Here is an 11,285-nt window from a genome sequence, read left to right as displayed (position 1 = left end):
AGACAAAACTATAATAGAGTGACAGTTCGCTTTACCGCGGTCCCGCGGACGTTTAATGGACGTATAAATTTATAACTTACATGTTTCTTATATTTTTCACGGCCACATTTTGGTAGCCAGCAGTTGTGCTACAAATACTGATCAAATTGCCGAACAAACGATAGGTAAGTCTGTGAAGTAGGCGGCCGGAAAAGGAATTTTACTTTTTTTTTCTTGTTTTTGAACTTTTGGATTTGCAGATGGCACAAAGCTCTGCTTTCTTCACATGCCCCAGACTCTTTTACGTTTGTGCGAATTTTCTTCGTGCAATTAATGTTTCTTGTCCATTCGTTTTAGTGGTTACCCTGTATGTTTTGATGTCAAATATCCGACACTTCTTTTCCAAGCTGATAGCATGGCAGATGAAGCAATCAGTATTGCTTCATAATTACATTGCTTCATTGCCCAGGTGTGAAGGAAGGACTATACAAAACAGTACACAGATACGACCTTAATAATAGCTTTTTTAAACAGCAGGGGACTAAGGGCGGATTTTCATTGTCGCGTTAATTTTAGGTGCGTAAATGAAATAGAGGAAATATATGGAAGGTCGCGCGTCAACGTAAAAGTTGATCTCGCTCAACTTTACGTTGGAGCGCACCCTTTCATCTATTACTTCTATTTTATTTGCGCGAGTAAAATCTACGTACGTATGCACGTAAAATTTACACGACAGTGGAAAACCAACCCTATCACGTGCGGACCGGAACTGCAATTTTAAATTACAACGAAAAATTACTAAAAGTTAGAAATACTTTAAACTCCTGGAAATACCGCAGACTCACTTTGATAGGAGAAATAGCGCTTTTCAAAAGTCTTGTTGTCTTTAAGCTTGTTTATAACCTATCACCTGTGAGTAAAAATGCGAATGCAATTAAAGAAGTAAACAAACTTTTCTACTCCTTTCTCTGGAACGGAAAAGGAGACAAAATCAAGCGAAATCGACTCTTTCAGCAAATCTCTGAAAGCTACTTTAATGGATTAAGAAGTATTGGATGAGGAAAACAAGGGTAAATGGAAAATATTTTTTGACCTAGAAGTGGAATTTTTTGGAACTGAACTGTCCTTACAGGAGTAATCTTAACAAGAAAGACAAAAGAATTTTCTACACAGAAGACAAATCCACTACTAAGTTCTGACAATTTGGGCAGAAGTAAATTTCGAGGAGTAAATCAAATCAGACAATCATTTTCTTAACCAAAGCTTATGGCACAACTCGTTGATAAGAATTGACAATCACCTTTTATTTTATCATGAGTGACATATTGTAAAGGTATTACTAAGGTAAGACACTTAAGAAACAAGATGACAAGAAAGCAAGTCACAAAAAGCAAGTCAAACTGTGTATGCTAAACTTATCTCAAGAAAAGGCATACTCCCTGCTCAGACCTAGAAGAAATGGATAGAGGAATGCGATATCGAGGGTTACAAGTGCATTAAATGGCACGAGGCCTATCAATTAGCTCCAAAATGCACCAAAAGCATAAGACCTGCCTTGTTAGGATCAACTTGCAAGCTAGTTATTGTTAGTGTCAACTTGTAGGCACCGTTCAGAGTATTACCTCTATGTAATTTGCTGTCTGTAATAAGTACCTGTTTTTGTTAAGATTGCAATAAAACAGAAACAAAACCACGCCAAATTTGCTTTGATTCGTTAGAACACAAAAAAAGGACACAAAGTCATCATGTGTTAAGAATAATTTGTCTGTATTTGTGAGTCAGGCGTGAGAAATTGTCCTTGGAGCATTGGATCAATGTTAATTTAACTGACAACCGACAAAAAGCCTAAAATTTAACTGACAACTGATAAATGGTCAAAATTTTATCTGACAACTGACATTTGTACCCCCCCCCCCCCCCCCCCCACACACACACACCCCATCCAGACCCTCTGCTAATTGTAAACATACAGTTTACCTCTCTTTTTTTTTCCCGGGGCACTAATAAAGATTAACTTGTTGTTGTTGTTGTTATGATGAAGGGGTAAACAGCACTTAGTTAAGTACTAAAAAGTTACTGCATTTCTGAGTGAAAAATGCTTTGGTTTTCTCAATTGTATTGCAAAAGTAAATAGGCAAAAGCTGGTCAATATTCGTCTGAGCTAAGAGAACAGACTAATAAACGACTGACGTCAATTTGTTAATTAGCTGAATCATAGCTTACCTGGCTGAGGGTAACATGCGCAAGTGACAACTGAATAAACAACTAGCTGTGACTGGTTAGTTAATAGCATAATATTGAAAAGATGAGAATAAGCAAGCCAAAACATATCTCTCAGTTTCAGTTTCGAAACTTTTGACCGTTCAGACTGAGAAAATGTAAATATTTTTGTTCAAAGGATCGAAAATTGAAAAACAAACAAGATAATGGGAAATTCTCCTCGTACGTTTTCGTTTGAATGTTTTAGGATACCGCCCATGAGTTAAAAATCATATTCCGCGGACTTACTAACCTTTTCACAAAAAATCTGTACAAATATTTAGTGAAAAATCACATTCCGCGGACTTAGTAACCTTTTCCCAAAAAATCTGTACAAATATTTAGCTGTCAAATATCCAACATGCACGACCGAGTTTTCATTTTCTGTAATCAGTAATGTCTTGTCATTTTTTTATCCTATTGTCCTGGAGACACAATGAAAAAAGAAAATTCTGCCTACACTATAAATATATAGTCTAACAACAAACGCAATTAAAAGGTAAACAAAGAACAATACTGACTAAAAAAATAACAAAGAGAGCAATTACTAATGAGTCGAAAATACAGCGTTATTTTAAACACATATTATGTAGATTATGTCTCGATTAGATATACTAGGAATTTAGAGAATTATTTCCCTTTCAATGAAAACAGAAAGAATTGGAACCTTCAAAACCGGGCAGAAGTTTAGTTAGATGACAGAAGTTTCCGGTATTGTTACTGTTGAACTATGTTGCGTAAATTGTATTAGTCCTACATGTGTAGGAATGGTGGAGGTCAACAAAATGAGCATTCCCAGCGCGAGGGTACTGATTTAGACGGAGGTTTATTAAAATTGGTAAAAAGGTATTTAAAATCAAAATGCCTTTAACTTCAAAATATCTTCCTATTTTTAAGTCCGAGACTACAATTACAACTCATAAAAGTTTAATACACTTTACATTTTAAACTTTTTTTAGTAATGAGACCTTAATAGAATTGTTTAATATTAAGATTTTTTTCTCCAAAAATAGTGCCAGAATCTGTCCTCTTCCTTCAATAATGTCATTATGTTTCTCTTCAGTTGCCTTGAGTCCTAGCTAAGCACAACGTACTGAAATAAATCTAGTATTAAAAGGGAAATGTGACAAACTGTGGTTTGCAGGCTTTTAAATCGTAAAAAATTTGAGAGGGAAAATAATTGAACACCACAGTCTTTTTGGGTAATATTAAGTACGAGACATACAATGACCTCGCGCAACGAAAATACCTTAGATATTAGACCTTGGACTGAAAACGACGCACAAATGATATCTGAGGGGGCTAAAAATACAGCGATGTTATGTCACGCGAGAGGTGAATGAAATATAAGTCATAATTTGCGTTTTTGCGGGTCAGAGATTTTCGTGAGAACGTAAATTAGAAGAGGGGTGATGAACACAACAACACGCACGCAAAATCAGCCGCACGCACGCAGACTAAAAAGGATTGGTAATGACATGCAACCAAGAATTTTCAAATAAACACATTACTTTCCTGATTTACCAACGAGGAAATTGAAGGTAAGGAAATTGTAGTTTATTGAACTGACAAGCTGTGCGAGAAAATCATAAATGATACCTTTGTTTGATTTTATGTTCTTGAAGTGAGAATAAGGATGCACGATGGTGTCGGTGAATTTAAAGCCAACAAGTGTTACTAACAGATATCTGTCAATCAAATTTCTTTAGAATAACTGAAGAACATTTTTAGCCAATCGCGACGTCGTATTTAATGGTTGCCACGCGAACCTACAATTAACATTCATCTGCGGTTTAAATGTAAAATAGGTTGTCATGCAACGATCGGAAAAAAAAAGTGGAAGTTAACTTCGCAAAAAATAACACTTATTACACTATTGCAATTATAAGCTCGCATTCTTCGGAGTTTTAATCGTTTGAAGGAAAGAAATGAAGTCCTCCCACAGTGAATTTTTTCAAGCGCTAATTTTCGTGAGCCACAAGTGTAGTTGGCTGAACGAGCTGGATTAGTGTCAATATTCCTTTACGCTCGATTACAACAATTGCTATGCAAATTTTACGAGTAACCACGCAAACCCAGTCAGTGCAACAGCCGGTGAAATTCAAGTGCGTCTCTGACATCTCGTGCGCATGAATTGCAAATTGTAAGGAAAAGAAAAAGGAATGAAAAATAAATAAGTACAGCTGAGGAGTTGAGAAATACCATTTCAGTGACTTAAGTACCCTGGAGTATTCGAGGCATGGCTGACGTTCATGTTTACAAAATAATGTGAATGAATGAACCTCGTGGGGCTTCGCGGCGTGATGGCTGCTCATTGGTTATGCTTGACTTAACGTAGGTTTCTGATTGGTCGAGAGACTAATTACTGAGGGTTAACCCTCACAATATCACACCTGAGAAAAGCCTCGCGCGTGGCCTTATTAGTAGTCTCTTAGAAAAGCATTTGTTTCAGTTCCAATGCGGCTCGTGCAGGCGACGCTACGACAAAAGGGGTACACATTCAATAATTTTATCTAGTACTCTCCTGCGGTTCAAACCGGCTAGAGCAACAATCAGTCATCAGTCAAATAGCTAACCTCACCAACACACAGATTTCAGCTCCAAGATAAACGGGTGTTGAGTTGTGTTTTACTTTCGATCCGGAGTTACAGTATTATGGTCCTGCAAGATATTGAGAGAACACGGTGCGACAATTGCAACAAGCGCATAAGGGACATGGTTTACAACACGATACATAACAAAAAGTTCAAGGCAAATGAGCTCCAAATAGGCAGATTATTAGGAAGTGGAGGTTTTGGATCCGTTTATGAGGCGAGCTACAGAGGCGAGCGGTTGGCCGTTAAAAAGCTCCATCAAGGAACAAAGAACGAAAGAGCCGCACAGGAAAGTTTCGAGGCTGAAGGTTCGATTCTTCATTTCAACCATCCGAACATTGTTCGTTCACTTGCGGTGCTCACGTTATGGGGCGAAACTCGCTGTATTATTATGGAGTTCGCAGGCGAGAGAAACTTGCAGAACGTTATAAATGATCCTTTTGAGGAGCTGGACAGAAATCGACGAGTGAAATTCTCTTTAGACATTGCTACAGCTCTGCAGTTTGCTCACCAGCAAGGCATAGCGCATCTAGACTTAAAACCAGGAAATGTCTTAGTTACGGCTGAAGATCATTGTAAATTGGCAGATTTTGGGTGCTGCCGGGCGGTGAACGAAAATGATATACCCGCGAGCCCGACAAAGTCAAACCTGACGGGAACATATGCTTACAGGGCACCGGAACTTTTAAAGGGAGAAAGCCCGAGTACAAAAGCGGACATTTATTCGTATGGGATCTGTTTGTGGCAAATGCTTACGCGAGAACAACCGTATGGCAATGAGAATCAACACGTAGTTATTTTCGGGGTTGTAGCTTATCAGCTGCGACCTGAATTAAAGGAAGACATTACAGGAGATGAACATTATGTAAATTTAATCAGACAATGTTGGCAAGCTGAGGCCAAATTTAGACCAGTAGCCTCAGAGATTGTCAATACACTCCAACAACTCAGAACTGAAAGCGAATGCAACAGCCATGAACTTTTCGAGAAAAGAAAAGTCGCGGATGCTATTTCACCTTTGCTTATGTGTGATACTCAGGTGTGCCTTGACAAGGCTAGACTATACTAACCGTGAGCCAATTTAAACAGCAGTGTTGTTTGAATGGACAGCCAGGATGGACATGTTTTCCAATGCAAATTTTTACGCTTTTCTTAAAAGTGACAAGAGGATATAAATACGCCGTATGGCTACAAAAGATGTCGCGGGAGAACATTTTTTTAAGACAGAGAGATTTAATTTTCTTTTTTGTACGAAATAGATGGACTTATACTGTAAAACGTTTTGATATCAAAAACGTTCCTGCCTGGAAGATAATATTTTATGAATTTACAATAAAAGAATGCAGTGTTTTGCAAATTAATTTCTCGTGTGTTTGATTTTCTGCCGCCCCATGCATGGTTAAGTTCCTGACCACGATATTTAGCTTGCATGATAGCCGCCAAAGTCGCTCACGAAATATCTCCAGCGTAGCCTTTGTTCAGCTCTCGTCGGAAGGTTTTTATACCACTTTCTGCATTTGTAATCAGTGGTTAGACATTTCAAACCATTTCAAAAGATCGCCGATAAATGCAAACAAAGGACGCTGGGCCGTTGAACGGTTTTCCTTCAGTAAATTAAAAAAGATTAAAATCTCGAGAGAGTTTTAAAACGCGTCAGTTGGTTGCACCAGGTTTTCTTTTATTTTGGCTCGCGCTCCATTATTTTCTAATTTCCCCCTGAGACGTTTTTGTTCGAGCCACGTTCTTGTGACGGTTGCAAAAGGATCGACGCTAGCAAATTTTTTTAGCACTGCAAATATTTGAAAGAGTACGGTCATTAGAAGTAAAGTAAAGTTTTCTGCAAAATAAGGGCTTACAAATGAGCGAAACATAAAAAAAATCGCGCGTGAAACCCGCGAAATCGCGCGCGCAGGTAAGAGGAACCATTGACAAAGAAGAAAATAAATTTGCATTCCATGCACAAAAAAACCCTTTGTAGGTGACCAGCTGTAGTTGTTCATTAGAATCAATAATGCCTTTTGCAAGCACCGTGCAGAGATACCCAGTATAGTCAAGCACCAATTTTTTATTGTTATAGTATCACCTGTTGGAGGCGTGGAACGCATTGATCTTTTGAATGGGTTTCAACGCTGATTGGTCACCGAAACAATGAAGTCAATTTTCTTAATAGCCGACGCGTGCCACAGCGCGAGCTAGTCATTTGCAAAGCCATAAAAATCTAAAAATCCAACGAAACAATCTACGACTTTTAACGAAAGCCGCAGTGAGCGAGCCATTATACTTTATTTAGATTAGCAATCGCGGAAGCAACACTGGATAAATGGTGTGTAATTGGAGCTGTCCCTGCGCAAGGACTAAGGAACACTAGACACCGTGGCTACATTCACGGTAATCGTGTTCCGACTTTGAAGGCCGGACGCAGTTGGATCGACGAGTGTTCGAAGGTCTGCAAATCGCTTCTACACAAGCAGCATCATTAATTGTATTAAGTCAAACAGTCAACCAATAAACTGGATCAACGGGAAGCCATTCAAAAACATCCATGCCTGCTGCGTTTGCAGGTATTACACCGCCATTATCTATGCAGAAAACGTGCAAACAGCTGAACTTTCAAAATCAAACGTATTGTGATCATAAACGCGCTCAATCCAAGTTAAGGCGTGCTGATTTTGAGCAGATTACTCTGGCAATAGTTTCGTCCCAATGGAGGGTGAAAATTCATCAATTTTTTCGCCCTGAAAGAAATCGAACTTCCTTATTACACCCGGAAGATACAAGGGAAACATCGTTCTAAAGCAAACATTGAACTTAATTTTCCTTGAGGCTGTTTGAAAAAGGTTTTCCGAAAACAAGAAAAGTAAATAAAGACAAGTCAGTTTCTTGATGGACTCTTTCTATTTTACATCATGTTATCAGGGCGTGATTAATCACCACTCAACCTTTTTAATCTTCTGAATAAATCCTATGGAAAAAAAATCTCTCTGGCAGAGCTTTTACAAGGTACTGTTTACTTTTCAGGATTTCGCAAAACGAAATTTGAATTTTTTTTGTAATCTTTTTTCTTTAACCTTTATTAAGAGTGGGAGATTTAATAGAGTCCTGAAATTTCTTTTGTTTCCAACGTACAGAAAATACGCTGTCGCTAAGCAACAAGGCGTCTCTAGTTTAGCTGCTAATTTAAGACGTTGCTTAGGGGAAGTGTGAAATTTGATCAAATGAGATTGTCAGCCAAACAGCTTCTCTCGGGAACAACCAATAGATATTTCCGCAAGGTTTGTAATTCTGAGAAAAGATAATTTACTACTGGAAGAAAAACGAGATAATTACTGAGTGCTGTAAAATAAATTCAAAAAGTGTTCTTCGGTTTGTGAGTATATACGCTTAGGAAATTTTTTAAAAACCAAGTAAAAACTACAAGTATTTTTAGTAGAAAGTGACATGCGGTGTTTAAATTGTTGAATTTGTCTTTTTCAAAAGAGCTAAATTGAAACGGAGAAAATGTTAATCAAGCTTTCGATGATAGAAGGAAATGAGTTTAAACTTTGAGCTTAGCTGTCAAAAGAGATCGTGATTTGCGAACAGTCTTCAAATACTAGAATCAAGAAAACTACCGGTGTTCAATGATGCTTTCTTATTACGGCCTGAAAGCTTCCGTACTCTTGCATTGTTTCTCTTCTATAAACAACTCCTACCTCAAGTATAAATAATAATACTTTAACGGAGAAGTTTTGCCACCAAAAGAAAGTGAGCTTATTAACAACAGTTCGGATCGAGAGCAGGTGAATTTGAAGTAAAAACCACTGGAGCGCAGAACGAGATAAAGTAAATGCAAAGACGCAGCGACGCGATGACATTGAAAATGAATTATGCTAGAGCTAAGAGCAACAGATGGTGTAAAAGGGCACAAAAGATTATGAAAAGAAGAAAATGGCATAAAGAGAAAAGAATTTCAGAAAATATCGAGCACGTTACCAAGTAACGACACGAAACACAAGCAGAGTTTAGTTGAAGGTCAAGCAGCATTGCAGACGTCTTACTTGGAAGGCAACAACATATCTTGCAGTACTGGAAAAGATATAAGTAAAAAAAAAATACACCAAAATTCCAAGGTTCTGATAAAAGATACCAGGGTTAGACATTCTTTTAGCGAAGGAAAAACGACTTGCGTGCGATCAAATTTTACATTCAACTTCCAATTAGAAATCAAGAGCGTAGAATCTCTCTGTCGCTGGTGCACACAAAGAATTCGCAGAGCATAATTTTTTGCAATTACTTTCACTTCCCGTAGTAAAAGATCAAGGAAAAAGCCTCGGCTTTTGTCTTCTTTATAGGTTAAAATTAGTTGTATTGATCCAGTTCGCGAAGTAACAGCAAATGAGGCGCGCGCCGCTTTTATTTATGTGTAAAATTTTACACATTTACAATAACTACCGCTTGCATGGCAGCTGCCGTGCAGGCTTAACAAAAATAGATGTATTTCTAAAGCACGCGGGACATTGTTTTGTGACAACTTCAAGAATTTGACCCCAAATGAAAATGTACAAAAACGGCTGGAACGAACTACCATGTAAAACGTTTCCGAGCATCGCAAGATGCACTAAGAAGTGACTACAAAGAGACATATGGTCGTTGCCATGCGAAGGTCGTTAGCGGCTTTAGAAGATTGCCATATGCTTCTCTGACTCTGCCGTTGCTTCTTTACAGAAGTCTGTTAATTCTCACGGGGAATTAAAGTTCACGATTACGTTTACAAAGTGGTTTGTCTTTGTTGCTGTGGCAAAGCTATTAGGTCGGTGTCTATACTGTACCGCATCATATCCTACCAGGATTGTCTGAAGAAAATATTTCTTCTTTCAGGTGAAATACATGGCAATAATGAAAATAGGCGATTATAAAAATTTTGCATTTCTTCGCTGGCCATTAAGAAATCATCCACTAGTTACCAACAGGAAGAAGGAGACTTGACTGCTCTATTCACAACCTCTATTCTCTCATTCACAAATTGATGGTCAATTAGGTGGACACTGTATTCATAATGCTGGTCAAGAGAGGATGAAAACCTTTTTATCTTGTGTTAGTAAGGTATTAGTATATAATGTCGTATACTTTATCTTTAAGCTTGAAGAGTTTACGCATGATAGAGAAGTAACACCAAAGTCTTTTCCAATGAAAACTTTAACCTCTTCTCTAAAAGATTATGTCTAACAAAAATTTCAAAGAAGCGACAAATCTTACAAAAAGCTGTTGGAGAATGATCGACTTTCTTGATGCAATGTCGTACGGAGTTACATAATGTCGTTCACCAAGATAAAAAGAATCGTTGCGGGTTTTGTACGGAGTCTTTGAGACCTTTTCTGTTTACCAAATAAATATCAATCCATCTCCTTTACGCTTTGTATGGTGAAGCGGTCGCTGTACGACAATATACAGTCGACCGGATAGTCCGAAAAAATCTTCGGTATGTCAGCGGAGACTAGCCGAATGAGGCCGATCTGACTTCTGGGTTGCTAAGACGGAGTTGAAATTTACGAAGGATTGACTCTCGAAGCGATCGAAGTTTATTTTCCTTTTTGTCGAGCATTTTGTCGGAAAACTTGCCGTGTCTTTGGAAGCGCCATTTTTTCGTGTTAACAGGAACAAAAGTTTTGTTTTTATTAGTCTATTACCAGAACTTAACGGACTTGTTAGATAGAAGGTTTGTAATGTGCACAATTGTTGGTAACCAAAAAATGGGCCATTTCCGAGTTCTCCCGGGCCTCTGTATCAAAACCAGTTTAAGTGCTCAGCCTTTGATATGGAAAAATGATTTTTCATTCTCATGAGCAAATAAAACTCATTTTCACATGAAAGGTTGTGCACTTGGCCTCATTTTGAAAGTGAGGGTTTTTGGAACTCGGAAGTGGCCTATTCATCGTCTATCTTTATGCAGGAATAAATGACGACTTTTTTTCAGGCTCTACTACATTATATAGTGTGGGACATTACATGTCAATACCTTATGTGGTTTCCATGGTCCAAGGTCTTTCTTTTTGACACGGAAAAAAGTTTAAAAGACGGTTTTCAACAACTGTGGGTGCATGTGTTGAGAACTTATTGCCTATAATAACTTGAACCAACTTGTATCTCAGGCTATGCTCAGTCACACTACTGATACTGGACAGCGTTTCGTGCTGTCATGAAAAGCTATCCGATATAGTATGAACACCTACCGGATACGTGACTCTCCTTTTTAGAGAGCGGCGCAGTTTCGCTCCCTTACAGAAAGCGCACCGTAATCACCGTTCTTAGGTGAAGCAGGCCCTGTCCGATATGGTTTTCGCGCCGATGAGAGGAAATAGCCTCAGTCGTATTCACATAGTAAACAAGGCTGTAAACTGGAAACTAGTTAGGAAAAAACTTGACTTTCCTTTAAAGAAAACATACCTTCAGTCAGTTTATGCGGATTAAGGGTGA

The 11,285-nt window shown here is 38.2% G+C and overlaps 1 protein-coding gene across 1 annotated transcript; it reads left to right on the top strand.

Moving 5' to 3' along the window:
* The first annotated feature begins 4,636 nt into the window (after positions 1-4,636).
* Positions 4,637-6,193, top strand: LOC140951912 (serine/threonine-protein kinase mos-like). The gene has a single exon (XM_073401286.1). It carries the CDS (start codon positions 4,894-4,896, stop codon positions 5,899-5,901), a length of 1,008 nt encoding a protein of 335 aa, XP_073257387.1. The 5' UTR covers positions 4,637-4,893; the 3' UTR covers positions 5,902-6,193.
* The last annotated feature ends 5,092 nt before the right edge of the window (positions 6,194-11,285 follow it).

This window comes from Porites lutea, chromosome 11, assembly GCF_958299795.1.
Source record: "Porites lutea chromosome 11, jaPorLute2.1, whole genome shotgun sequence".
Classification (NCBI taxonomy): domain Eukaryota; kingdom Metazoa; phylum Cnidaria; class Anthozoa; order Scleractinia; family Poritidae; genus Porites; species Porites lutea.
This window is presented reverse-complemented; position numbering and strand designations above follow the sequence as displayed.

Coding starts and splice junctions, on each gene's coding strand:
- LOC140951912 (XM_073401286.1), top strand. CDS start 4,894: ATGGTCCTGCAAGATATTGAGAGAACACGGTGCGACAATTGCAACAAG.